The sequence below is a fragment of the Penicillium canariense genome, assembly GCF_028826845.1.
Source record: "Penicillium canariense strain IBT 26290 chromosome Unknown utg000004l_segment0_segment0, whole genome shotgun sequence".
NCBI classification, from domain to species: Eukaryota; Fungi; Ascomycota; class Eurotiomycetes; order Eurotiales; family Aspergillaceae; genus Penicillium; species Penicillium canariense.
This window is the reverse complement of record NW_026622731.1, coordinates 142,515-170,286: the sequence shown is the minus strand read 5'-3', so window position 1 is coordinate 170,286 and position 27,772 is coordinate 142,515. Positions and strand designations below refer to the sequence as shown.

The 27,772-nt window shown below is 51.1% G+C and overlaps 11 protein-coding genes across 11 annotated transcripts; 5 read left to right on the top strand and 6 right to left on the bottom strand.

The window, feature by feature from the left end:
• Window positions 1–1,255: 1,255 nt before the first annotated feature.
• N7482_006400 (cytochrome P450) lies at window positions 1,256–2,951 on the top strand (the record flags this gene model as incomplete). Its single annotated transcript, XM_056688525.1, has 4 exons — window positions 1,256–1,348; window positions 1,403–2,524; window positions 2,571–2,734; window positions 2,801–2,951. The coding sequence occupies 4 exons, from the start codon at window positions 1,256–1,258 to the stop codon at window positions 2,949–2,951; spliced, it is 1,530 nt and encodes a 509-aa protein (XP_056540954.1).
• Window positions 2,952–3,293: 342 nt separating this feature from the next.
• On the bottom strand, window positions 3,294–5,209 carry N7482_006399 (uncharacterized protein; the record flags this gene model as incomplete). The annotated part of the gene is made up of 3 exons (XM_056688524.1): window positions 3,294–3,838; window positions 3,900–5,024; window positions 5,077–5,209. The coding sequence occupies 3 exons, from the start codon at window positions 5,207–5,209 to the stop codon at window positions 3,294–3,296; spliced, it is 1,803 nt and encodes a 600-aa protein (XP_056540953.1).
• Window positions 5,210–5,818: 609 nt separating this feature from the next.
• N7482_006398 (cytochrome P450) lies at window positions 5,819–7,536 on the top strand (the record flags this gene model as incomplete). Its single annotated transcript, XM_056688523.1, is given in 6 exon segments — window positions 5,819–6,008; window positions 6,055–6,765; window positions 6,780–6,904; window positions 6,971–7,081; window positions 7,144–7,310; window positions 7,362–7,536. 6 exon segments carry the CDS (start codon window positions 5,819–5,821, stop codon window positions 7,534–7,536), a joined length of 1,479 nt encoding a protein of 492 aa, XP_056540952.1.
• Window positions 7,537–8,311: 775 nt separating this feature from the next.
• N7482_006397 (uncharacterized protein) lies at window positions 8,312–9,241 on the bottom strand (the record flags this gene model as incomplete). Its single annotated transcript, XM_056688522.1, has 1 exon — window positions 8,312–9,241. One exon carries the CDS (start codon window positions 9,239–9,241, stop codon window positions 8,312–8,314), a length of 930 nt encoding a protein of 309 aa, XP_056540951.1.
• Window positions 9,242–10,935: 1,694 nt separating this feature from the next.
• On the bottom strand, window positions 10,936–12,268 carry N7482_006396 (uncharacterized protein; the record flags this gene model as incomplete). The annotated part of the gene is made up of 4 exons (XM_056688521.1): window positions 10,936–11,790; window positions 11,840–11,910; window positions 11,961–11,973; window positions 12,035–12,268. 4 exons carry the CDS (start codon window positions 12,266–12,268, stop codon window positions 10,936–10,938), a joined length of 1,173 nt encoding a protein of 390 aa, XP_056540950.1.
• Window positions 12,269–15,134: 2,866 nt separating this feature from the next.
• N7482_006395 (putative alpha/beta hydrolase) lies at window positions 15,135–16,796 on the bottom strand (the record flags this gene model as incomplete). Its single annotated transcript, XM_056688520.1, has 1 exon — window positions 15,135–16,796. One exon carries the CDS (start codon window positions 16,794–16,796, stop codon window positions 15,135–15,137), a length of 1,662 nt encoding a protein of 553 aa, XP_056540949.1.
• Window positions 16,797–17,342: 546 nt separating this feature from the next.
• On the bottom strand, window positions 17,343–18,509 carry N7482_006394 (lactonase family protein; the record flags this gene model as incomplete). The annotated part of the gene is made up of 2 exons (XM_056688519.1): window positions 17,343–18,172; window positions 18,257–18,509. 2 exons carry the CDS (start codon window positions 18,507–18,509, stop codon window positions 17,343–17,345), a joined length of 1,083 nt encoding a protein of 360 aa, XP_056540948.1.
• Window positions 18,510–19,199: 690 nt separating this feature from the next.
• On the top strand, window positions 19,200–20,129 carry N7482_006393 (putative catechol dioxygenase; the record flags this gene model as incomplete). Its single annotated transcript, XM_056688518.1, has 1 exon — window positions 19,200–20,129. One exon carries the CDS (start codon window positions 19,200–19,202, stop codon window positions 20,127–20,129), a length of 930 nt encoding a protein of 309 aa, XP_056540947.1.
• A 1,199-nt stretch (window positions 20,130–21,328) lies between these two features.
• Window positions 21,329–21,946, top strand: N7482_006392 (carboxymuconolactone decarboxylase family protein; the record flags this gene model as incomplete). Its single annotated transcript, XM_056688517.1, has 1 exon — window positions 21,329–21,946. One exon carries the CDS (start codon window positions 21,329–21,331, stop codon window positions 21,944–21,946), a length of 618 nt encoding a protein of 205 aa, XP_056540946.1.
• A 1,676-nt stretch (window positions 21,947–23,622) lies between these two features.
• cbhB (putative 1,4-beta-D-glucan-cellobiohydrolyase) lies at window positions 23,623–25,218 on the bottom strand (the record flags this gene model as incomplete). Its single annotated transcript, XM_056688516.1, has 1 exon — window positions 23,623–25,218. The coding sequence occupies one exon, from the start codon at window positions 25,216–25,218 to the stop codon at window positions 23,623–23,625; it is 1,596 nt and encodes a 531-aa protein (XP_056540945.1).
• Window positions 25,219–26,217: 999 nt separating this feature from the next.
• N7482_006390 (formyltetrahydrofolate deformylase) lies at window positions 26,218–27,081 on the top strand (the record flags this gene model as incomplete). Its single annotated transcript, XM_056688515.1, has 1 exon — window positions 26,218–27,081. One exon carries the CDS (start codon window positions 26,218–26,220, stop codon window positions 27,079–27,081), a length of 864 nt encoding a protein of 287 aa, XP_056540944.1.
• Window positions 27,082–27,772: the final 691 nt, after the last annotated feature.

The following is a 27,772-nucleotide window of genomic DNA, read 5'->3' as shown; positions in this document are numbered from 1 at the left end:
GCAGCAGTCTCAATAGAAAATATTCGGGTTTTCGATAGCTAGCTCCGCTCGTGCAGTCTCTTACACACACCCGTACTTCACTCAATCAGGTCGCTGCCAAACTTTCCTTCAGGATGCTTGCATCGTCGAATTCGATGTGCGTATCCGACTCTAGTTGTTCTATCACCCCCATCAGTTTGGGGTGTCAGAGTTCTTTGCTGTAGTATGAAAGTTTTGATCCATATGGGCTTCTCCAGGAACAAAATAGCGGAAATATTGGACTTGCGCTCCGATGGCGCGTCATGGAAGGTCCCCAAAGGGGTTCGACTTGTACTGTGACTTAAGAGGTCGGAGCCTGGTGGAACCGTCCAACCGACACCATCGTCATTAGCGTCGGCATCAGGGCTAAAGATATTCCGGTGGCAGGTCCATAAACGTCACAAGTAGCTATAGTAAAGTACATGGGGGCAGGACAGACACTCGATAATTAGAGAGTCCGCTATTTAAAAGTAGTTTAGACACCCGCGAATCAATATCTACTAAGTCATCGCAGGGGGCAACGGTGAGAACTGTGGAAGCGAAGGCCCGGGTCGTTGACGGAGGTGGATGATCCACCCGGGAGAATACAAAACGTAAACCATCAAATCACGTCGCTTTTGGTTGGTGCAGTAGCTTATATGTTCGGTTACAGGTGGTTTATGGTGTGTGCATTAGGCCGCATGATATCGGTTGTACTCGGCTGTATGATATCTGCAGTATGCAGGTTCTGCCCGGATGCATGTGGCTGGCCGGTCCAGATCAACTGGAGACACATTCTTTTTCTTAGATAGGAGAGTGGCTGGTGTCTTATACATTAGGTTGTGTAACTCAAAAGGTCTCCTCCTGCAAGATAAGACGTCACTCGCGACGTGTCTACTGCATAGTCACACTACATATGTATGACAGGAAATCAAGTGGAGAGATGCATGACAATAGTTCAGCTATAGATTTCTTAGGGCATGCAAAAAATGCAGTCTGGTGGTAAACCTAGGTAAGGCTCTCACTTAATCTAACATGAGATTAATGATCTCGTCGATCAATACTGTGTTATCTTTCCGCCGAAACAAATGTACCATTTCCAGTCTACCTAATATCTAAGTACACACTGCTAAGTTATTGACAATAAAGAACACAACACAGAAAGCTTCCATATATACCTAGGTATACCCAGGTAGTTTCCCAATTTTTCGCTTTCAAGATCTCGTGCGTCAACCGTCGGTAAAAGTGAGCACTTGAGATGTCTCAACGTCCAACTCCCTCACTGGCAGCTCTTGGGATGGCAAATCTCTCTTCCGTGACTCCGCCACTCATGAAAATGAGTCTGATACTGGTCAGCTTTTGCTCACATCTTTTCACTGCCCTTCTAATACCCAGGACATATTAGGCCATCACCTCCCTCTTGTGCCGGATTGTCTATAATTTGTTCTTCCACCCTCTTGCCAAGTACCCCGGACCAAGGCTTCGAGCAGCCAGCACAATTCCATTCATGTATGCACTGGTTATTGGCCAGCATCATGAGGTGGTTGTCAATATGCACAAGGAATATGGAACTGTTGTTCGCATTGCACCGAATAAATTATCCTACATCACTGGTCAGGCATGGCAGGACATCAACGGCCATCGAAAAAGGACAGAGCCTGAGATGCCTCGGGATGATAAATGGTTCACTCGCAACCCTAATGGCCCAGATATGGTCTATTGTAGCCGGGAAGAGCATCGACGCTATCGAGGGTTGTTTGCTGGTGGATTCTCAGACAGGTCTTTGCGTAGCCAAGAGCCTCTGATCGGCGGTTATGTCACATCACTAATAAACAATCTGGCTCGGCGCGTGAAAGAGAGAAAAGACACCGTTTTTGACCTGGTCACTTGGTTTGAGTGTACTACATTCGACGTTGTAGGTGACCTCACATTTGGCGAATCCTTCGGCTGCCTGGAAACAGGAGAAGTACATCCTTGGTTGCGAAGTATGTCTGATACGGCCAAGGCATTTCAGGTGATTCGGGCTTGCCAAGAGATTCCTCTTATCGGTCAGTACTCAACTACCGTCCTCCCTCGGATTTTCCGGGTAGGCGTGATCAAGAAGAGCCAAGAACATTTTGCCTTCACAGAAGGAAAGCTTCGCCGTCGATTAGACCGCAAAGAACCGCGTGCAGATTTTTTAGGTCCCATCCTTCAAAAGCCTGACGGCAAGGGCCTCAGTTATCCAGAGTTACTCACCCATTCCTCCATTCTAATCCTGGCTGGGGGGGATACTGTGACGGGGGCATGCGCGGCAATTGTATATCTGCTGCTACAGAATCCAGATAAGATGGAAATTCTGGTCAATGAGGTGTTGACCACATTCCAACACGAAGACATGATTACTATCGACTCCACCAGCCGTTTGGTTTATCTTCGTGCTGTGATTAAAGAAGGTCTTCGTCACTATCCCCCAGTCCCCATTGGCATTCCACGCACTGTCCCCGAGGGAGGCTCAATGATTGACAAAGAATTCGTGCCTGAAGGGGTGAGTTTTAGGCCCTTAAATATGGTACAGTGCTAATTTCTGATAGACCTCGGTGTGTGTCTCTCACATGGCCGCATACCAGTCAACGTTAAATTTTGAGCGACCGGATGAATTCTGTCCGGAGAGGTTTCTCGATACTACAATGTTTTCGGACAAACTAGATGTCTATCAGCCTTTTAGTCTCGGCCCACGCAACTGTATAGGTAGGAAGTATGTATATCCGCACCTATCTCTCAAAAAACGCACTTAGGAATTATGACTGACACTTGTAATCAGCCTTGCCTACGCGGAGATGCAGATGATTCTCACCCGTCTACTGTATCGCTTTGACCTTCGACTGCAAGATGACAAGTTTGCTTTCGGGTCGCAGCGAACATTTACTGGATGGGAGAGACCTCCATTGAACGTGTCTCTGATTGCGCGTTAAGTCTGGAAAAAATAGATAAAGGCTAGAACTCATGCAGGGAGGTGAAGCAGCGGTGTTGGAGTGATGAGTAATGTTCTGTCCTATTCAATCTAATGAATGCTTCGCCGTTTTATTCCCGCTCTTATCCACATGCGCCCATGTTCCTGCCTATTCACCTCAGATCCAGAAGGAAGTTTTCAGGGTCCAATTTTATTGCACGATTGTATGTGTATATAATCTGCCTCTAAGTACTAATATCAACATCCCCATAAAACCGAGACCTCCAAGCTCTTCCAGAGATTGTTGCACTTTGTGTTTCTCGGTACCAGACTCCCACATACCACTAAGCTTTCCAAGTATTCATCAGAGCAACGTAATCACCACAAATAGGCCAGCAAGAACTATCGGAATGATGAGGAAATGGCCTCCATAACCAAAAGATGGCCTTCTCGCATGCTTCAAGCTGTCTTGGATCGCTTTTGTAGGAAACAAAGCAGTTGGATCATGAGGATGAGGACCCAAAGCTGCCCCCAATTCAGGATATTGAGGTAAGCGCAAACAAGCAGACAGTGGCACTAAGTGGGCTGCAATCATATTATAGCTTAGGTGCAGGATTGGTGGCCATGCTGCAGTGGTGAGCAATAGGGCAACAACGCTCTTGTCGTTTTCGGAAATCGAACAGCGGAATTTGGCCATTAAGTTATAGTAAATGGCCACAATAGTAGCGATGAGTGACAGTCCATTGATACACAATTCGGTATCTGGGATCATGCGCTGGGTCAAACTCATCAGACCCTCGGGTTGGCTTGACATGTCTTGATTCCAGGGGTGATCAGAGCTTCCGGTCACTGGGGATCTAGTGGATTTGGTTCTCAAGAAGAAGAATCTTATGATGGCGAGAAGTTGCCCTGTAAAATGATTAGTACTTCAAATTGGGCTTGTGAAGGAATTTTGTAGGCTAGTTCTCACCTGGAGCCATCCATGCTTCCTCTAGATGTGGAAAGAGGGAGACTTTAAATTCCACGCAAAGAGCCTGTATATACTGGCTAGCATAGAGGATTGAAAGGTATATGGTAGCCATGCTGACATTGATTTTCAATATCCAAAGGCTTGGTGCGGGGACCAACTGCTGACCGGTGAACAACGCCAGCGGGAGCACAATAAATTCCAGCGTCCGGGAAAAGAGTGTCAGAATATGAATCAGGCCTTCTATTACCATCGAAGTACGACGTGAGTTTGGGATTGAATTCTGCACAGAGTCATTCCATGCCATAATGCGCTCCGCCAAGCTGACTGACCACCTTTTTCGCTGAAATATATGGCCCTGGATACTTTCTGGGACCCTCCCATACTGAAGAGGCTCTGCCAGTGATATTATATCATAACCAGATGCCAGCAGGGTATAAGAAAGGATCATGTCTTCCCCGCTGAAAAGTACAGGGAAACCACCAACAGCGACGAGCGGACCCCGACGAATGAGACAACCAGATCCGCCAGCGACAGCGCCTCGAAGTGCGGTCAGCTGGGGGCTGAGCACCGCGACGAACCATTCTAAGCCCTGGTAGAGAGGGTCCCCGACAGGAAGGTTATAATAGATCTGTGAGGTCCCAACGATAGCTAGTTTGGGATCTGTCACCAGGTGTGCTAGTCCGGCTCGAAGTAGGTCTGGCGACGGAATGAAGTCTGAATCAAGTACAGTAATGAATTCAGGAAGCTGACCATTGGATTCATCAAAAAGAACGTGGTTCAAATTGCTTGCTTTGGCAAAAGTTTTGGTGCCCTTCTTCGTGGCCCGAGTGTGATAGTGCAAATTGGGCCACTTAGTGCGTAGTTTCTCCACGGCCTCGAGAAGACTGGGTGAGTTTCCATCGTCGAGTACCCGCACCCGGAACCTGTCTTGAGGATAGTTGAGAAGACAGGCACCACGAACTGTCCCTGAGATGATTTCGATGGGCTCTCCATAGCATGGGATAAATACATCCACTAGAGGCACTTGATTACCGACCAATCGACGTGCCTGTCGGCTGGGCTGCACAGAACGCGTCTCAGCTTTTAACGCAAATATACGCAAAATTTGAAAGGGTAGGATCTGGCCTAGGACCGGATGGTTAATAGAATGTTTTGAGAAATCAGTATCATGGCTTACCATAGGAGGCTACCTCAAGGAAGAAAATCATCCACATCCAGAGATTTGTTTCTGTCATGAAGAGTAACGCAAGACGGAAAATAACGTACAGCACCAAGAAGGACACTGCTGCTTTTGTCACGAATAGGTCCATTTTTTGGACCATATGACAAGTATGTGACCTCTTCCATGATCCGTTTTCATCTGAAAGAATTTGGATGTCATGCTCCGGCTCCATAGTCTTGGTGATCCGTGATATTTCCTTTCCCTCTATAGTTCTGAAAAGGCATCAATCCCGGACAATGTGAATGAATTAACGGGTTATCGGTCGCTCGGTTGCTCAGACTTAAAGCGGTGAGGGCCTACGGGTCTGATCATCACGGCACGACTTGCAAGTTCCTGCAGGCTCCTGTAGGCTGCTGCACGATATATAAAACTCCTATTGACACTATTGATTTAATGATCGGCAGAATGCAGCATGCAGATTCAGGATGCGGTGCTACGTAAGTACGTGGCCATACTATCGAAGTTATACCTTTTTCTCACATATTCCTGGACTTTGTATGCCATGTTGAAAGTGACCCAAACATGCGTATTTGTATGATGTTGAATAATATATATAAATTGTAACCAGTAGAGGTCTCCAAATGATATCTAGGCTTCTGCCGCCCTTCGCCCGTCATCTCAAAGCCATTACCTAAAGACCTTGGAACAACTGAACCTTGGGAGAGCTTAAAATCAGATAATAGACATCTCGGAAAAGATGCTTATCTTAATATTCGTCTTCATCGGCTATCTCGGCTGTAGAACCCTCTATCGTCTGTACTGGCACCCTCTTCGTCGCTTCCCTGGTCCCAAACTCGCTGCCACCTCGAGAATGTACGAGTTCTACCACAACGTGGTACATAATGGCAGATATCTTTGGAAGATTGAAGAGCTTCATAAGCAATATGGTAAGGTGTTTGTCTTCAAAAGAGGGGAATTAGCTGAGTCTTTCAGGATCAATCCTCCGTGTGGGCCCCAACGAGCTTCATATCAGCGACCCTACCTACTTTTCTGAGATATATGCAGGAAACAGCAGAAAGCGAGGCAAGGACAAATACTGGCTTCGGATGTTGATAACTCTGTCAGACAGCATCGCGGCCACTGGCGAGCATGACCTGCATCTAAAACGGCGGAATCATCTCCTTCGACACTTCTCGAAGAAGTCAGTCATGGAAATAGAGCCCCGTATCAAACCGTCAATTGAAAAGACTATGAAGATCCTTGAGCAGAAGGGCAATTCTGGTGAGATCTTCGCCATCGACTCGCTTTTAATTGCGATGGGTACCGATGTTATCTCGGAGTACATCTTCGGCAATCCCTTGGGCTTTTTGGACAACCCCGGACTCAACAATACATTGAGAGATGTTCTTCATTCTATGAGCCATTATGGTCCCTTAATGACATTCATCCCTTTCGGCGACAAATTGCGCTACATCGTTCCTACCTCTCTGCTCGCTCGCCTGTCCTCACATATCCGGGTCATCTTAGAGAACGAACGCTTGATCCGGGATATCTGTGCCCGAGGAATGCAATCCCTCAGCGCCTCCAAGAAGTCTACCTTATTCAGTTCATTGAACGATCCTAAAATCCCATTGTCGGAGAGGTCTTTGGACCGCGTCACAGCAGAGAGCATTCTGTTCTTGCTGGGGGGACTGAAACCACGGGGTGGACTATATCAGTCACCATGTTTCATCTGCTGAGTGATCAAACCGTTTTCCTGAAGCTGCGTGATGAGGTAAAACAGGTTCTGGTGCATCCAACAGACTACCCCAGTTGGACTGCCCTGGAAGCTCTCCCGTACTTGGTAAGTCGTGCCACACAGGACATGGACCGGGACTGTCTGCTAAGCTTTTCAACATGAATAATATAGCGAGCGGTAATCCAAGAAGGGCTCCGGCTAGCTCTTGTTGTTGTCAATCGGCTCGCTCTCGTTGCAACAGAGGAGACTCTAGTATATAAAGACTGGGAGATTCCACCAGGAGTAAGCTTCCACCTTAATATCCTTCTTGCCAGATGCTGTGTTGACATTAACATTTTGGATAGACGGCGGTCGGCCAATCAATGTGGTTTGTCCATATGAACGAAGAAATCTACCCCGAGCCGCGCAAATTTAAGCCCGAACGCTGGTTATCGGCCGAAAAACAGGGTCGGCCTTTGGAAAAATACTTCGTCCCCTTTCTCCAAGGTGCGCGAGATTGCATGGGTAAAAAGTGAGTATCTCAACCCTTCCCAGTAGTGTCTCAATCTAATGAGTGAAATAGTCTTGCCTATGCAGAATTGTATGTGACTGTTGCCCTGTTAGTCCGACGATTTGACATGGAATTATACGAGACAGGCCTGCCGGACGTCATGCCCTACCGAGACGGCGTCATTACTCATCAAGCTGATGGCAGTCAGGGAGTACGCGTTAGGGTGACTAAGATGTTGACCGAGTGAAAACTGTCTGGATACGAGGTTTTCTTTTTCATTCTCATTTTCTTACGGTTTTCAGTAGTTAAAAATCTTCGCAAATAAAGAAAATTTGATTTAATGCACTTAATCTACTACTGCAGTTGGAAAAATACTTGTGAACTGGCTGGCCTGCAAAGCTCGCAATCGCAAATCTGACCCCAAGACAGCGTTTAGCACTCTAGTTCATGTGCAGGCTGATACTGCTGGAATGTCGGTGTGGATAATAGTTCTTTTGCTCCTGGAAAATGAAAGAGCAATAAAAAGCAAAACTCAATAAGATAAGGGTGCATATGCATGATAAGGTACGACTACAGCTTGGTCAAAGAACCGTAGATGTGCCATTTTGTCCAATCTTACCAGCAAAATTCGGATAACTCAATATTTTTTCCTATCGGATAACAATTCTTATTATGCAATCGAATCTTGAATTAACTAGTTAGTCATTATTTCTTTGGTCTAGGCACGACACTTCCTGAGTGGAGAGATGAGTAATTACTTGAAAGATCATAGGAACCGCCCTGTGCGAGGAACTTTAACAAGAAAGCTCAAAATGGAATATTGCCATAGTTGCTACGATGCCGGACTCTGGGGAAACGGAGCTTGGAGAAGGAGAGCCCGCATAGGAGGTGAGAGAAACTATGTATGTAGGTTCAGGGACCATATCGCATGATCCCACAATAATATTGCTCCTCCAGGACTACATATGTCCCATTCGTAACCCGCTCTTACCGTCATCAACACTTGCTTCCTTTACTTAACGTCATGCCAGGTGCAGTTCAGAAAGACGATATCTTTCCGAGGTGAGGTAGAACTCGATCTGTCCAGTGATATACTGATCTGCCTTATCACGCAATAGATCGTCATCTTGAAAGATCCTTCCAATGAGATGTCTTCGTCGCACAATATCCTTTGCCAAGTTCCTCAGAGCCTCTTGGATTGACACTCCCGTCGATCGTGCCTGGTGATAGACATACGTGTCTCGTTCGTCACCTCCAATCGATTCCTTGTAGAATGACATCAAGTCATTGATTTCGTCTGTGATATTCCACAGTTCTGGCACAGCCTGCAGAAAATGTTTGTGTTGTGCTGCCGTGACCTCCTTATCCGCCATCAGGAAATAGACGTAGGCCTCGGAACTCCCATTCATGTTGCGGAAGTATTTTGCAAACATGGGGGACCCAACGCCCGTAAACTCGGTGGACCGATCCAGCTCAATCTCCAAGCTCGTCAGGGAAGCTAATACGCCCGCAAAGAGCTTGTTGGCGACCATTGATGGAAATACGCGGTCGAATTCGGAAAACAAGTAAGCGAGCATTTCGAAGGGGGCAGACTGCTTTTCGCTTTTCAACAGCCGTTGCCGGAACTGGCTAATCTCTGCAACCATAGTGTCGCCCTCGTCATCGAGGACAAGATAGAATGCCGTGTACATCCCGATGACCAGCTGGACATCTTCATCATGCCATGGGTAGAAGTAGATTGCCACCAGGGCAGCCACCTTCGATACCCTCTTGGCCAACTTCTGGTTCAGTGTCACTTGACTGATCCGAGCAACGATCTGGTCGTAAATATGAGCACACGGGAGCTGCTCGTAAGATGGGATCCTGTTCATGGTCTTCAGCATATCTTTCATGATTGCCTCATACGTCGTTTTGGTGATTTCGTCCCTGTCCGGCGATCCTGCGAAGGCCATGAGCGGGGCAACAACCCAGCTAGAGAGCCACCTGCCAATTGACAATTTCCCAGCGGGGCTCATGAGAATCGTGAGTTTGGAATTCATGATAAGGAGTAGGTAATAACGTCTGAAGTCTCAAGTGGTTTATTGAATGGTCTTTGCAAGGGAAGGTAGTATAGGAGCCACAAAATAACTCTCCTATTGATATAGACTGCCGGTTGCATTCTAGGGCTAATCTTCTCATAGATCTCATAGACACTCCCCGTTGGAGCTGCACCGAGCGGTACCGAGCTGATCGACTTCATATTGACGCACTATGCCCGCTTATCAAGGGCCATATGCAGCAGTGGAGACGGATTAAAAATGTTCCACGGTGTCTCAAATCTCTTCAGCATAGATAAGCATGATGCATTGCGATCGTGACACCCTAGCGGATTATAATCCGGAATAGAGTACCTAGGTACGGAGTATAGGTAGGTACGGCACACACATGTGCATGAGCATATGTACACATGTGTGACGAATTTGGCAGCTCTTCAAATAGTCCTGCAATCCTTGACAATAAATACGCCAATGTGCTAGGTACGACAGGTCCAAATATCCTCTTACTTATGCTCACCGCTATTCGTAGAACTTTAACCCTTTATCTAGATTCGTTAGCTCATCTGAAAATTATTCTCGTTGCCCTGTAGAGATAGGGATCTGCCTGAATAGTTGTATGCTGTACCACTTGAACTAATTACTTGCACATGAAGCCACTTATTCCACTTTAGGTGACCTATCACTTGATCGCCTAATACGTAAAAGTACGGTGTAATTTACCATCTAAAACATCGTTGTACAGTAGTTTATGTAGGAGAAGGTTAACACATGATACTGTAATTTACATCACCTTGAAATTCTGCAGAATCTGCCAAATCGGGCATGTGGCTAAGGAAATTTCATCCGCAAGACACTAGTAGGTTCTATCTGCATAACACTGGCTCACTCAGGACTGGGGTCATTAGCTCTGCAGAGAAAATGGCTGGCTGAATATGCGTCTTAAAACCTTAAATCTGCACTAGTCGTGCTGAAAAAGCAAAGCTACCATCATGATGATGATGAGAATGATGATGATGATGATGATGATAACTCTATTATCCTAATACAGCCTAGCTAACGCGCAATGGCCATGTAGGCGCATATTCTGACAGAAGTAAGAGCTGGCCGAGCACCCGCTGAAACGTGGTATAGTAGATAGTGATTATAAAGGAAAACAACGTTTTGCTAACTAATCATAGCCGAATATCAGCCTAATCGGGAACTATACGCCCGCTATAATTAAATCCTACATACTGTACCTATATACTATCAATTGAAGAAAGTGGTGAAGAGAACCAGTAACCCAGAAAAAGAAAGGAAAGGAAGCCCTAGTGTCCGTTTACTTGAGCGGTCAACTTGTGTGAATTATCTGTTGGAGGAAAGGCTTTTCTGGTATGCTTTTCACATGGAACATGTCTGAGACTCGAAACTGTAGACATCCTGAGCTATAGACCATCGATATCACACATTCAATTTGTCTGCTTTTTTGCTTACTATGACACTACTGAGTTCAATTCCATGCTAGTGGCTGTTATCAGGAATATAATTTTTATCGTAGAGACCAGTCTGATGTTAGCGCTACTATCTTGTAGAAATCCGTAGTTACTATGGAATGACCCAAGGCCCACATCTCAACAATCAACAACCTCCTTTGGATGCGTCCAGCTAGGTTGACCCCTTGGGTTCAGCATCTTCCATAATTTCTCATAGTGATACAGAATAGCAACAACCGGGATTAAACCTAACGCAATCAACGCAAGCATGCTATTTCCCCATCCATATCCAAAACGAGCGTATAATGGCGGAGCACCGAGAGGCATCACGGTCCCAAAAATGGAGCGCACGGTAACATTAGCAGCAATGACACTTGCCGCATAAGCCGTGAAGGCATCAATCAGATATGTTTGAATGCCCGCAAACACCACCGTGATACCTGCCGCAGACAGACCCGATCCTATGATAGGCATGACCCAGTGAAGTCGGGCTTGGGCTGACCATCCATACCAGAGCAGGCCGATAGCGATCAGTAGGCATCCTGGCACTATAGCAGGTAAGCGGTCTTTAGGTCGACTATGCCCATTTTTAGCTCGCTGTTGTTTAATATACCAGTCTAAGGCAGGGCCAGCTAGTTGCCCCGACGCGAACCCGAGTCCCTGGCCGATGTAGGTGAGGCCAATTTGGGCTTCGTTGAACCCGTACTCGTTCCCGAAGAGGATGGGGAAGGTAGTAATGGTAAAATACATAAAGGTAAATGCTGTCGACGTATAAATGGATGCAATGATCACGACCGGCGAGGTAGTCTGAAGGATGACTGAACGAACGATTGCCTTCCGTATATCCTCCCAGCGAGCTTGTTGGCTGCCGGTTTTGTCGGGCATAACATTATGCCTTTGAGAATATAGAGAGTTTGATTTGATCTTCCTGATCACTGTAGGGCCGTGTGTCTCCTGGAAGATCATAAAACCGGCCAGTATCGATAGCCCACACTAGACGGTGCATTAGTGACCGATTCGTCTACCTCCCAAAGAGACATACCAGAATACACTCCATTCTAAGTGCCCATCTCCATCCAATATCGAATGATATATAACCGCCAATAATCGGGCCTATTCTAGATGTCAAAGAAGGACCAACGATATACCCATCGTTCTCTTACCAACTACCGAGCCCTATCAATATCATATTAGCAATAAAGTACGCATGATCAAATATCTTGACGTGAAAACCTACCAGTAAAGGCCCACAGGCCCACAAACTCATCAATGTCCCACGTTTCTCAGCTGGTATAAGATCTGCCACCACACTACCGCCAATTGTCGTTGGCACACATCCCGCCACACCCATAAGGACTCGACCGATGAGCAATATTCCGACATTAGGGCTGACTGCGCTCAGAAAGGATGCCACTGTGGACAAGATGTTTGAGAAGTGGAGTAATGGGGCTCTCCCATAGAGATCAGCCATGGGCGCGACGACCAATGGACCGATCGCGAACCCAACGACGTGGGCTGAAATCAAGAATGAAGTCAAAAAGGGGCTCGAGGAATGGAATTCACGAATGATCTTTGGGGCTTCTGGTGTGAGGATAGTGGTGGTAATGCATCTGGCAGATACGAAGGGTTAGCCAAAGCTCAAAGTAATCCGCGGGCGGGGGAAGAGAAACAGGTTTACTACTCGTTAAATGAGGCAAAGGAGGTCAAACCAATGATGGCCAACTTTTTTGCAGTTGAAAAATTCCGCGGATTTCTAGGATCGTTCATCCATTCTTCGTCAATACTTTCCAGCTGTTGTTTTTTGGGAAGCAATGGCTGTCTCTCATGATCCTGTGGCATCTTGTCGTCGCTATTTCCTAAATCTACTGGGACGAAGGCAAACTTAGTAACGAGAGAGAAGTGAATATGGATGGATTTCTTGCGGAAAAGGTCAACCCGGTCGGCCGGGGGGGGGTTGGCCCCCCCTTATCAACAGCAGTAGGTCGACCATCATGGGTGATCTGCACTGCTTTTTCCTATGCCCTTGCATACATTATTGCTCTCGCCGCATATCTTCTTGATAACGGTATTGGCTCGTGTAAGAGTAAGTTTGTTCCGAAGATTGCAACATTTGTAAGTACATACCCCTTCCTCGGCCCCACGGTTTCCCTTAACCGGATGTGAAGATATGCACCGGCGACCTCCCCAGGGTAGAATCAAGTTGATATGCAGGTCAATCCATGGTCTATCAACCTTACGAGGGATATATGGACAAACTATAAGGCCTGAAATCACCCGTAATATATTGAATTCCAAAGACAAAAAAAGCAAACTAAACCCACAGAGTAACTTACGGAACCGAGGGAAAACCGCCTGACCCCGGGAGTGCAGGCTGGTTATTTGGAGAAAAAGAAAAGAGAAACATGGGCCGTAAGCGATAAACGAGGCCGGAAATATCTGAGCAAGCAGTATGGGCTAGTAATCCTATCGGGCGAATGAGGGCGAGGATGTAGGTCAAGCGGAACCAATCTTCTGGCGAAAAAACTGCACTGCGTGATGTGCGATCTCCGCTTTGGTGAAACTATACGAACTCGGCCGGTCGAGTCCGAGTTGGTCCCATCTGACCAATAACCTACTTTTAAGGGTAGATATACCTCTTTCCCTTATATCTAGCACATACGACCATAGGGTGTGGAGAACAGGGGTTCCTGTCCGCTCCGCCCTGCTTAAGCCACAGACTGAACGCGGTCAATTCTTAAAGCGCCCTTGGCCTTACAACAGCACCGTGTGTTAGCAACTACGGCCAACAGATAGGCTCATCATCTGTATAAGTAAGATGTACACTTAAAACAAGAATACAGTGAATTGTACCGGGCTCCGTCATCGCATTTGTTCTCAGAATACTTTATATGATTGATTTTTGTCTAGGCTACGAACATCTATTGGAGCCAAGAAGAGCCAACGAAAGAGCATAAACTATCTCAAACTATGGCAAAAGCAGTGAGTAAGAGGGATGAAGAAGGAAAGAAAGATGCTGGCTAATCCAGCTCTTAACTATCCTCAAAACCCGGAACAACCTAGTGAATCAAATAATTCACTACCAGACAATTCACTGCCAGAGAGCGATGCCGTCATCAGCATCTCATTATGCTTATGAGCAAACAAATTATGGCAACCATTCGAGGCATGACTCGAGGTTATATTTGTAACTTATATTTGGGGATGATACCAGAGTGGTTCAAGCTTCTGACGGATTAGGCTTCCGCGGCGGGTTTGTAGGAGTGTAGAGTATACTACATAATGGTGACGCATCCGATCATTCTGAACTCCCAAGGTCTTTTAATAAGCCAGCAGACAGGGCTGTCATGTTTAAACCTCCCCTTTGGACAGGAAATCAGCTTTCACTAGCGGTGCAACTCGGCATGGCTGCTGATAAACAATGCTCACTTTCTACATCCATTTTATCTTCCCTTATCGGGCTGGGAATAGGGATATCCATCGTTATTTTACTGCAAATTCTCACCAAAATTCTCGAATATTGCAACAAAAGACTGAATATGGGTATTGACCATGAAAGCTATACGCCTGATACTCCGCTTCATCCGCTTGCCAACTGTACCCGTCGTCCAGCAATTACAACTGTTGTAACCATGCCTGGACACGCTCTTTCTGATATGGATCGAGATATTAAGCTTCAAACTGCAAAACGTCAAGAGTTACAGGACCTTGAAGCAGCAATACCTCGGATACACCGGTGATTCTGTTTGAGTGCATGACCTCGACACAGGATCTCGAGTCATGCCTCGAATGCTTGTCATGGTTGCTTGTCATGGTTGCTTGTCATGGTTGTTTGCCATGAGCGTGATGAGATGCTGATGATGGCCTTGCTCTCTGGCAGTGAATTGTCTGGCAGTGAATTATTTGATTCACTAGATTGTTCCAGGTGTTGAGGATAGTTAGGACCTGGATCAGCCAGCATCTTTCTTTCCTTCTTATATGTTGTCTTTTAACGCAAGTTTACATGCTTTGTAGACTTGGTTTAGGTAGGTTTTCCTTCTCTTGATAGGCTTAATGACTGAAACCGGAGTCCACATTCTGTCGAAACCTCATGTTTACCAAGCTGCTTGACGTTTGCAGGGGTTTCAGGGCAATATCCACTTGACCGGCTTGATTGAACCTTGGTGCTATATCGTTGCATGTTTAGACCCCAATTTGAGAACAGCCACCTCCGATGTGCAAAGGGGATGTTAACATAGCGAAAAATCAGTAGCTGGAGAAGGCATCAAGGAATATATCAGTCATGCAACACATCAATCATTCGCTATGTACCCTCAATAGAAACTTTCTATCTACATCCATCAACCATCAATCTTGCTCAGGAACTCAGTCACCACATCGGCAAAGGCCTCGGGCTGCTCGGCCATGGGCAAGTGACCCGCCTTGTCAATGATCTTCAGCTCGGCACCGCCCTTCAGGTCAGCAGCCATCTTCTGCATGGTCTGGGGCAGAACGCCATCGTTAGCACCAGCCACAAACAGCCCGGGCACGGTCGCCGAGGCCATGCGCTCGCGGATGTCGTAGGCACAAAGCGCGTTGACGCTGTGCGCAAAGCCCTTCAGACTGTTCGTACGGATAGCCTCCTTGACCGAGGCCAGCACCTCCGGATGGGCCTCGTACGACTCCGGGACGAACCAGCGTCGGGTCGTGATCTCAGCCAGCTGCTCGCCGACAATGGGCTCCTCGGTTTCCGGGTGGGTCGAGCCCTCCTGCTCGGCCATGGCGACGCGGTCGCCCCAGGCCTTACGGTTGGACTCGGGCGCGGACGAGTTAGTGTCGCAGGAAATAAAGGCGCCAATGCGCTCGGGGTACAGCAGGGCGGTGTTGAGAACGGTGACACCCCCCAGGCTGACACCGATCAAACGGGCCGCCTTGGGAGGCACGCGGAGGGCCTCGAGGAGGGTGGCCAGGTCGGAGGCCAGCACATCCACGGTGACGGGCTGCTCACCGCTGGCGGAGCGGCGGCCACGGGTCAGGTAGCGCACGATGCGGTAACGCTGGTTCTCCTTGCGGGCGAGGAAGGCATCCACAAAGCGGTCCCAAATGTTCCAGTTGACGAGGATGGAGTTGCTGAGCACCACCACCGGGGCCTCGGGGTCGGTGCTACCTTCCAATCGGTAGGGGATCTCGACGCCGTCCTTGGTGGTGACAAACGACTCGACAGCAGGGCGTGTCGTCGAAGGGAAAGTGCGGGTCTTCTCATCGTTGGAGGACCAGGGTCCAACGCAATCCGGGGAGGCCAGCGACGAAAGCTCCCGCGGAGCGGGGCCGAAGGTGTAGTACCACTGGTAGACGCGGCGCTTCTTAGAGGTGACCACGGTCTCCTGGAGCTTCTGACGCCAGGTGGTGTTCATGGCGGCCTTGTGGACATCGCCGCCGAGCCCGTTGACGGGAGAATACTCGTGGAGAGCGAGCGTCTCGCGCGGGGCCTTGGGATCAATGGACGAAGTCACAAACAAGCGGCTGCGGCGCCAGCCCGGCACGCGGGAGAGCATTTCGAAGTGTTCCTCGCGATACCAGCGGTCATGCTCGGCCTGCTTCTCCGGGTCGGCGTGAGTGGCAGTGGTGACGGCGACGAGGACGCTCCCGCGGGTCTCGGCATCTGTGTCGGCTTGGTCCTCCAGCGGGCGGGAGTTGGGGGCGCTGCGCTCATCGATCAGGTCGTACAGCAGGCGCCCGACATCGATTTGGGCCATGGTCTTCTTCTCACGCTCCGTCTTGATCAGATCAGTCCGCAGATCCAGGTAGGTCTTGCGGGTCAACTCGTCCATGTCGGTGATATCGTACAGCGCCACATACTCGGGCTTCTCGCCGTCGGTCGCGCGGAAGCGGAAGCCATTGGTGATGAAGGGCAGCCGCACGCGCAGCGGGCCATGCTCGGTGTTGTACCAGTCGTGGAACTGCGCGTCAGGCAGTGAGCCCTGAGGCTGCATCGTCACGTAAAGGAGGCCGGGAGTCGGCATGGTGGGTGGTGCTCGAAGTATAGCGGCGGCGGCGGCGGAGGTGGGGGAGGGGAGGGGCAAAGGTGGTAACGGGGAGCAATCTCAGTTTAAAGGAGACAGAGAGCGAGAGGAGGAGTGTTGCTTCCAATGGCCGATGGATTAATGATTGTAGATTGTATTGCAATCCTCCACACCAGTCCCCGGCCCCGGGCCATCGTCATGGTCTTTTTAAGTGTTTCAACGTTGTCGGCAGTGCGCCTCAGCCGGAAGAAAGCAAGGCACACCCGACGAAAGTGCCGATTGCCCCAAGTAAATTTTTTTCACCCCCGCCTATGTTTTCCGCCCTGCACTGCAACCTAGTTTACATTTATATGCTTCGATGATTCTCTGAGTCTACCTACTATGAGTCTGCTCTTCGACGCTTCTTATCTCTCTATGGAAAATAAAACGTCACACGAAATGTAGATCGCTGGGGTGGAACTGGTCTAGATTCATGGGACGGGTCGGACTCGTCTTGATTCCTTTTCTATATGCAGATTCTACTTCATTTTATTCATTTTATTTCGTTTAATCATACCAGATGGCGTTCATGCCAAAGCCCTGCTCGGGAATGTCAACGCGCGCTACGCGGGCGAGCGTCTCGTCGCGCCAGCGGTACATCTCGACAAAGCCCAGCTGGTCGTCGCACAGCGCCAACCACTCGTCGCTGAAGTCGCACGGGCTGACTGCGTTGGAGTGGCCGCCGCTGGTCGAGGTGGGGTTGATGAAGAGCTGGCGCTCGATCTCACCCGAGGGGCCCAGTTTGAACGCGGTGATGTAGCCGGTCACGTCGAAGTGGTTGGACCGTGTGGTGGCAAACAGGTACTTGCCGCTGTGGGTGGTGAAGGTGACATCGCCGCGGTACTTGTTGCGAGGAGGCAGGCCCGACGGGAGCAGAGGGTAGGTGATGTGTGTGAAGACGGGGTGGTGAGTGCGCTCGTCGATCACGTAGACGGCCAGGCGGTTGCCCGCCTCCATCAGGGCATACAAGTACTTGCCGCTGGGGTGCATCTCGACCCAGCGCGGGTGGTCGCCGGGGGCGGGAGCCTCGAGGCAGTCGATCAGAGTCAATTGGCCCGTCTCGGCGTCCTTGCGGTGTGTCCAGATCTTGTTGGCCTGCAGATCGGCCGAGTAGAGGTAAGTCTCGGTGGGGTCGAAGACCATGCCGTGGATGCCAGTGTGAGGATCGTACTCGTAATTCTGAACATTGGTATCGAGGGCGCCGTCGGGTTTGACGGAGAAGACATTGCCAAAGCCGGCGTGCTTGTAGAAAGGGTTGCCATAGACGTGGTAGGGGGGCTTGTGCGCGGCGAGCACAAAGATGGCGCGAGTGTTGGTGTCGGCGCTGGGGGCGAGGGCTAGACCAGAGTTAGCCAAGGGGAAGGAAATTGACCACAGACGAAGCTCTCGCAAGCTTCTCCAGCAAGCAATTGACTACGTACGATGCCCCGCGACCGGGTGCGACACCTGGTGGACGATGTCGGTCGGGCTGTTGACGGCGAAGCTGTTCCACTTCTTCATGGCGGCGCCATAGATGGCCTTCTTGTCGTGAGAGAAGGTCATCCAGGAGATGGGCTCGGCCTCTGGGATGTTGGTTTTCTTGACCAGGTCCAGGGTGAGGGCCTCGTCGTCGAACTGAACCGTGTAGATGCGCCCGGGGGCGGTCCACGTCCCGACCATCAGATGGTGCTTCATGGCGACGGCAGCGGATGAGGTGAAGGATCGCGAAAGGAGAGCGCAGCCAGCAGAGGCAGAGGAAAGGAGCAAGGCTGACGGGCTGCAGGAGACAGGCGGACGGATCATACGAGATCAAAATCCCGCGACGAGGATACAGACTATGTCCGTCGAGAAAGTCTTATCCAGCTGGGCTGTTTGGGATGCGGGGATGGGAGGGTCCGGCAGCGAAGGGCGGCACGGCCGCAGGCCCGCGGGGTTTCCCTCTGGCTCTCATGGTTCTGCTCTCTTTTCATGGATCGCCAGGGGCATCATTGGGGCGAGGTGGCAAGTCAGACCGAAGTCCAGCTTGGACGCGGCACTGTGCAAAACGCAATCCCGGCGGGTTCGGCTGTTGCGCGCTGGTCGCTGCCGAGCGGTGGCCGCCCGCGCTGGCAGCGTTCCATTCGACTGCCGCCGTGGCGGTCCGGGGGATTTCGCTTTCTGACGGCCATGGAGATGGCTATCCGGGGTAATCGCGTGCTGCTGGGGCCTGGCGGCTAATAGAAACCTATAAGAACCTCTGTCGGCTCATCTTCGTTTGGTCTTTTTTCTCCCCTCTTATCCACAACTGTCCTGGGTTTGTTGCCGATCTCGACTTTGTATACTGCGTAAAACGTATACTTCGATACCTCGCAACCTCGCAACCTCGCAACCTCCAACTCGCCCACCATGCCTGCTGAGCACCGCTTCGACCCCACCTTCACTGACCAGGTGGTCAACGCCATGGGTCCCAAGACCCCCGAGCGTGCCCGGGTTCTCCTGGGTGCCCTCATCCGCCACATCCACGATTTCGCCCGCGAGGTCGAGCTGACTCCTGCCGAGTGGATGCTTGGCGTCGAGTTCATCAACTCCATCGGTGCCATCAGCACCCCCATCCGCAACGAGGGCCACCGCTGCTGTGATGTGATCGGCCTCGAGTCGCTCGTCGATGAGATCGCCAACAAAATCGTCACCGAGCAGGGCCTGTCTCCCACCTCCAACGTGATTCTCGGCCCCTTCTGGTCGCCCAATGCGCCCTTCCGTGCCCTGGGAGACAGCATCATCCAGGACCCGCTCCCCAACGGCCAGGTCACCTACATGCACGGCTGTCTGACCGACATGGAAACCGGGGCCCCCATCGAGGGCGCTGTGCTCGACATCTGGCAAGCCTCCGCCAACGCCAAGTACGATTTCCAGGACCCCGACCAGAGCGAGAACAACCTTCGTGGCAAGTTCCGCTCCAACGAGAAGGGCGAGTTCTACTGGTACTGCTACCACCCCACGGCCTACTCCCTGCCCACCGACGGTCCTGCCGGGGTGCTGCTCGAGGTGATGGACCGCTCCCCCATGCGTCCCGCCCACATCCACTTGATGATCACCCACCCCAACTACGCCACCGTCATCAACCAGATCTACCCCAGCACCGACCCCCACCTCAAGATCGACTCCGTCTTCGCGGTCAAGGATGACCTGGTTGTCGACTTCAAGCCGATCGACGACCCCAAGGCCAGCCTCGAATTGGAGTACAACGTCAAGATGGCCCTGAAGAAGCACCACCGCAACCCCAACTCCGCGCCCCCCAAGTCCACCTTTGAGCGCGCCATGGGCAACAAGCTCTAAAGCGAAGCGCGTGATGGTGGGGAGTTCCCCCCCCTCCCCCGGCAACGGTCCAGAGAGGGCTGAGAGGGAATGGTGGGACACCGTCCCTGAGTCGATCTGATCGAGCATTGCATTTGTGGATTTAGCGATTTTGGCTTCTGTTTCTGAGTTTTCTCCTTTCGATTCAATCTCTCCTGTACTGTATCCACGGCGGAAGATGAGATAATCATCATCATGGTGCACATATGAAAACATTTTCACCTTTTTCTTTCCCCCACCTTGGCTAGGATCAAGCATCGAGAAGCGCGAAACTATAAGCGACCAGACGCCGGCCCAGCCCCATCTGCTTTAGCCAGTGGTGTCGTAGCTAAGGGGGCGATCGTGGGCCGGGCGATTGGTAGCCCGCCTGCAGACGCCGTGCACCCTGCACATCACTTTCTACAGTTGGACCAATCAGGGATTCAGAAAATATGCTTATTTCTGAAGCTAGTTGGTTGACTATATGCGCAGGGTTCTTCTTGGTCGTATCGAGGTACTTTTGGATATAGTCCCCGAGTGGGGTGCTGGACCCTTCTTGGTATGGGGCAGGTATATATCCCCGGACTGTCGCCATCTCTCTCGGATGTCTGATTTATATAACCTCCAGCATACCTGTAGGAGGGAGATATATAATTAGATCAGGTACGCTGTACACATCATTCCAAACACACTCAAGTTGGATTTGAATTGCGTTGACTCCTGGCTATATTGGTTGTGTTGCTGGTTAGTTTCTCTTACACATTCCACGGTCGCATCCAGGCAGTCAAGCACTTAAGCAGTCAGACAGTTGAGTCCCTCGACTTGTCCATGGCGCCGGTGTGATGCCTCCCTTGTCCGACATCTACCCCGACACCTTTCACGGGTCAGCGTCGAATATGCGATTACCCCCGGGCAATTCGTTTTGTCGCGCCTTCGGCAGTGACCAGAGCCGGAGAAACGCTCCCCCACTCGTGCGGGTAAATACTTTCCCCCGCGGATCGCAACCCTCGGCAGGCGACCGCCGACAACACCCGGTCGGTTGTGGCGATCCTCCACGATGCCGTTCTGGGGAAAAGTATGCCTTGCAGCTAACGGGAAACTACCCAAAGAGAGAGCTGGACAGCCAATGTATGCTCTGCACTGCCAACTCTCCGTCCCTGGCTTTTTGAAACTTCTTACTGGCAAGGCCGTCCCACGCACCGATGCGGCTTCCATACGCCCCCAACACCCCGCCCACCGGTGATGATGCCGCCGACACCGCGGGCATTTATGCCCGCATCGCAGCGCGGAGGAACCCGCGTCCCCTAATCCCACTCGACCTCGCTCTGCTGCACAGCCCGCCGGTCGCAGATGGCTGGAATAGCTTCCTGGGGGCCATCCGCACGCGCACCGTGGTGGACTCGGGTATCCTGGAGCTGGCTGTCTGCCGGGTCGCCGTGCTCAATGGCGCGGTGTATGAGTGGGATTCCCATGCCCCTCTCGCGCTCAAGGCTGGCATCAAGCCTGAAGAGCTGCAGGCCGCCCGGACCTTGCCCTGCACGGCGGAGGGAGACCTCGCCCAGTTGGACAGTAGCCCGTTGTCTTCGCGCCAGCGTGCTGTGCTGCGGTATACCGATCAGATGACCCGGACCATCAAGGTCGAAGATGAGGTGTTTGCCCAGCTTCAGACGGCTGGGTTCAACCATCGGGAAATTGTGGAACTCACCACCGGCATCGCTGGATATAACTGCGTGAGTCGCGTCTTGGTTGCCCTGGATGTGGGCGAGAACAACCACCGGGAAATGAAGAGCGTCGATGAATTGGTCGCGGCTCTGAAGTAAGAAGAGGGGACCGACACCTCCTTTATATGGATCATCCCCACGGAGGCAGTGCTCTCCACCCCCAGTTGTACATAGTGGAGCACTTGCTTGCTTCGTTTGCTTCTCAGAAAACAATTTATGAAACGACATCTTAGTCAGATGCATTGTAAGAAGGATACACCGTGTATTCACGGAAGTTCAGTGCTCGGTCCATGACACAACGCCATGCCATATATGTCCGCACTATCAAGACAGGGTGGTATTTGAAGCCCCAGAGGAAGCTAGTCAAACCAACAGGAGGATTTAGAGACTTTGAGCCGGATTAGACACGGGCGGTTGGGTGAGTGAATGGTGGCGGAGAAAGCCGGAGATGAGTGAGGACAATGCAGGGCAGCGCCACGCCAGCCACTAACACGAGCTATCCATTTCTTTTCCCAGGCTGGCAATCACAGTTATAATTGCAAAAGAGATGATTCACGGAGAGAGACCAAGGCCTGGACCTCATAGTTCATAGTACATTTAACGAGCTAAGATCATCCTCCTAGCTGGGCCACGGACGGGATGTTGCGCCATCCGAATCAGTGATAGTCATCGGTGGGCCGACGACTAACTAGCTTTACTAGGTTCTGTCTCGGGGCACGGCTCTGATCCCTTCGCTATACCACGGCTTGGGAAAGGGAGAACCCCCTGTTCATACACGTACCGGCACTTTCTATCGGAGTGGCTCGACATCATACGGGCCCGTCCAAAGCATGTTGCGATGACCACGAACGGTCAAAAAGGTCAGCACAGAAATGGCGATGATCTACATGTTCATATTTTGATATTTAGAATCGCGAAAATGCTCCTTTCATGCGAATCGTGGCCCTTGTTAAGCTTATTAGAGACAATTGTTTTTGCCTGTTACCGCGATGTTTTAACTTGACTCATTAGCCCGCGAAGTTACTCTGCACTCCGCAGGGGTATAATCTGGTCTCTACAGACCCTTCGGGGCACTTATTTTCCGAAACCCAGTCCATCCAAAGGTTCATGGAAATATAAAGTCCGTATGAAACAGCAATTTAATTCCTATGGATGCAACCTGAACGTGCGAAGTGGTAAGCATCGGCGGAGGACTCCCCGCAAAGTGGCGTGCTGCATGTAATTTTGCACAAGTCACCGATCTTGCAGACGGACGCCACGGGAACTTTGCTGAATCCGGGGAAGCCTTTCCCTATCATGTGAGGACTACTGGGTTACATGGCTGTGCGTTAGTGCTGACTTGGGATGCAGGGGATTGCCAACCGCCATTGGCTAGCCCTGGCAACTACTTTGATGAAGAACCCCAGAGGGATCAAAAAGCTTGCGGACCGGAGAGGGTTTGTCAGGTACGCCCTGCCAAAAGACATTGCGGATGAGCACCAAAACTCCAGCGAAAGATAGAAGATGGGGATGAGTGCCCGTCCGCTAACGAAACATTGGCGTAGGAGCTAAATTATTGTGGATCTAAGCAAAGAAGGAGGTGTATATCATACGAGTCTGGGGTTCATTGACGCAAAAGCCCATTCATTTCTCAAAAAGATCTACGTAAATTAAAAAAAAAAAAAAGATCAGGAGCCAACATGAGCGCGTCATAGGATCAACAATCGTAGTCTCTGCTCCCCCTTCTCCCGAGAGTCTCCATCCAGCCTGTTCTTTCCAAACGCCCCCGACAGTCTCTACAGACACTGGGAGTAATAATCATTCTGTTTCGTGCATGTGTATGGACTGGCACAGGTGGTCGCACCAGTCCAGCTAGATCCCCCACACTGCGCATAGTGAGCAGCACCCGTGCTGCTGGAGCCACTGGAAGTTGTGGTGTAAGTTGTGGTGGAAGTCGTGGTGGAGGTTGTGGTCGAGCCCGATCCGGAGCCGGAGGTGGTGCCAGTGTAGGTCGAGTTGAGAGGACCAACCTTGATGTTCGAGTAGAGCACATACGCATTCGCGTAGGTGGACTCAACGGTGTCGGGGTCACCCGACGAAATATCACACGTGCCGCGCTTTGCACCAGGCGTGGTGGACGAGGCATTGGTCGGATAGGTGCTGTCCAGCCAAAGCATGTCGGCCGCGTGGTCATCCCAGAGACTCATGACCAGAACCATTCCCTCTGCGAGCCCGGCGCTCATGCCCGCCATACCTCCATGCTCGCTAAAGCTATCGGTGTCACCAAACGCCGTCTTCTGCGCAGAGCAGAAGGACGTGGTGATGGAGTTGCCGCTGACGCCGCTGACGGCCGACTGCGGCTGAGCAATGACCTTCCCATCCTGCACATAGAAGCGCTTGATCTCCGACAGGGTGCCCGAGGAGGTGCCGGTGTTGGTGATGAACTGGGTCACCACTGTGAAGGGAGACGATGTGTCCACAATCAAGCCAGGACCATAGAACGAGGTATCTCCCATGCGGTATGGGTTGAAATCACAGCCATCCGGATCGCAAGTACCACCATAACGATCCGAGCTATAGGTACCTCCACAGGCGTCACCCTCGCACATCGTTTGCGATGCAGTATTACAGGGGTGCGGGGTGACCGCATTCGAAATAGAATTGGCCTCCCAGACGTCCATCTCCGCGCAGCAAGAACCATGATCCCCCGTGCCGGAATTCAAATCATTGCTAGAGGGCTCCCAGCCCTCCACGTTGGCCTCCCCATTGATGAACTTGAGGTCCCGCGGGCATTGGGAGTCGCAGTAGCCGGTTCCATACTTGGCGCCGGCCTTGTTGGTAGGGTACCGGGCAGTGCCTCCATCGGCGTCCATAGCCACAAAGTATAGAGCTCCGTTGAGACCACATGGCAGGTTCGACACATCCACATCAAACGTGAATTCTTGGTTCAGCAGATCGAACGTCTGGTAGGTGCTATCATTCTCCAACAAGTACAGACGGGAGCCGACGTTCTTGTTCGTCGATTGGGTGACAAAGTTCAGACGCAGCTCATCGCCACTGGTGGTCACACCATAGGTGCTCGAATAGCTGGCACCATCCAGAGTGCAGTTGCTCGCGCAGGTCACATCATCCGGGCAGATGGTGGTGTCCCATTCGTTGCCGGTATAGCAATTGGTCGAGCTTTTGGTTTCATGTACCCAGCGCCAGTTCGAATCAATGACCACCTCGCCGCTTTGAGAAGTGCAGCTGCCGCCGCTGGTGCACTTGGACCACGTCAAAGATGGGTGTGTCTCGGTCGTATAAGTACCGACTTGTTGTGCCCTGACAGTCGCCAAAAAGGCAGAGAAGAGAATGGCATGTTTGTAAGATTGGTAGGAGATAGCGGCCGTCATCTTTTCGGGGGTAAGGAGACAGATAGTGTCCCAAATGGAATTGAAAGCTTTGATGGATGAGAGTGCTGAGAAGAAAGGTTTCCTTGTGAGGCGTATGGCTCTTTATACTCCAAAGAGATTGGACGAGGAGGGTTGCACATGGCACCTCAATTGATCGTCACGGCCTGACGGTCCGTATGACCGCTCTCCCATGAAGTCATCACCTTCCCAAAAGAGACATGCAGAAAATCACTCCGTGGACACGGAGCAAGCTCCCCGGATCTTGAGGGCAAGCCATAGGCGGGATGAAGGCAAATTCTGCAGGGGAACCTCACCTCCCCGCCTTTCGGGAGCAGCCCCGGGCAGGAGTCTGTGCCCTGAGAACAAGTGTGACCCTACATCCCATCTTGCTTTGTTATGTAGAAAACCGCTATCCTCTTTCGACGAGGGGATTGGCGGCTAGATGGTCTGCTTCTGGCGTGGCACGCCCGCCGGGTCCGGATGGGCCCTATACTAGTCAGCTCAGCCTCGGCGAGAAATCTCATTTCATCCGTGACGAGCTAGTCACCACACATTCTGCAGGCTGAGGTCGGCAATCCAACTCCGGATATACCCTTGGCCAACAAGGGCACGTGAGCGTGTTGGGTGAGATTGGTTAAGAAGGAGAGGGGAAAGAAGGGGGGGAGGGGGAGGGCAAGACCGTAGCTGGTGGACACTCCGGAGAATTCTCGGATAGCCAAGAACTAATACTGATATCCGTATACCTGAAATACCTGGCCTATCACCATAGACTTTGATTCTTACATCGACCAACTATAAACTCCCGAAACGGCCTAGTGCCGTTCGGGGTAAAAGCGGTTAACCTTCGCAGTGGAGCCGATCGGATGAGTCATCACCGCGATCGGCGGTGGGATGAAAGTGGGATTTTGGGTTTTGTGGCTCTTTCGAACAATCGCTTGTGTGCTTCATTTCACTCTTCAAGTCCGCGGATTTCAACACCGTCCCTCGCGCAATTTCAACATGGCCCCCAGCTTCATCCTCACCCTTTCGGGCCCCGATCGCCCCGGTATCGTCCACGCCGTCACCGCGTTCCTCGTCCAGCACAATCTGAACATCGTCGACTCCTCCCAATTCGGCGACCTGACCTCGAAGCGCTTCTTCATGCGCATGCAGTTTGCGCCCGCCACCGACAGCGATGAGGTGCCTGCGCTCGAGACGCTGTGCGCCGCTTTCGAGCCCACCGCACAGTCCTTCTCCATGGAGTTCGCGATCCACCCCACCACCCAGAAGCCCCGTGTGATGATCATGGTCTCCAAGATCGGCCACTGCCTCAATGACCTCCTCTTCCGCCAGTCCACTGGTCAGCTCAGCATTGAGGTGCCCCTGATCATCTCCAACCACCCCGACTTCGCCGCTCTGGCGGCCACCTATAACATTCCTTTCCACCACCTCCCCGTCACCGCCGACACCAAGGCGCAGCAGGAGGCCCAGATCTTGGCGCTAGTGCGTGAGCACAACATTGACTTGATTGTGCTGGCGCGCTACATGCAGGTTCTGTCTCCCAAGCTGTGTGAGGCCATGTCCGGACGCATTATCAATATTCACCACAGCTTCTTGCCTTCCTTCAAGGGTGCCAAGCCCTACCACCAGGCCTATGACCGTGGCGTGAAGATCATCGGTGCCACCGCCCACTTCGTCACCAGTGACCTCGATGAGGGACCCATCATTGAGCAGAATGTCGTGCGCGTGAACCACGGCATGAGCCCCAAGGAGCTTACCCACGCCGGCAGCAACGTCGAAAGCAATGTGCTCGCCACTGCGGTGAAGTATGTCACCGAGCGGCGTGTGCTGCTGAACGGACACAAGACCATTGTGTTTGACTAAATGATTGATTGTTTGAATTCCGATTTTGACATGGGAGGTCGTTGATCATGCGATTAATACGGGCAACTCTACAAAAAAGGAAGCATATAGACGATTACTACAAAAGAGCGGGGGACGAATAAATAAAACCGGGCTTTATGCGATGGCTATGGAACATGGGCCATGGACTTGACATACGAATTTCAATATCAGTTGATTCGACAATAATCACACCTGGTGTAGATCTTCTATAACACCATCTGCAGCAGGTACGGCGTCAAGGCGATCCATGGCCGTGGGCCGGCAACGGCGGCTAGGGGGTGGAGCCTCATTGAAAGCTTTCTTTGGTCGTGATGTCACGGCTCTTCGTCAGCTTCATTGGGACCGAGCTCGAATATGCCTTTATCGGGGAGACGGAAAAGTCATGGCTATCTTCATCTAGGCTTTTCTTGCTTGATGGGATGTTGGTGGAGAGACTGACTGAAAGATCAGTTAGAGGCCTTGCTACACCGAAGCAATTGCGTTCCTCCGGCCTGACTAGTTTCCCGAAGGCTGCCATTCCCCATAGATAATCAGCATGGTCTCAACAGGGGCCAAGGTGAGGCTGTAGTCTACCCCCGGAAAGCTCCGCGCGTGTGGAGAAGTCCCACGTTGGACGTCTGCTTCCTTCGCACTCATCTCACTCACCCCACCATTTCTTGTTCCGCTCGAG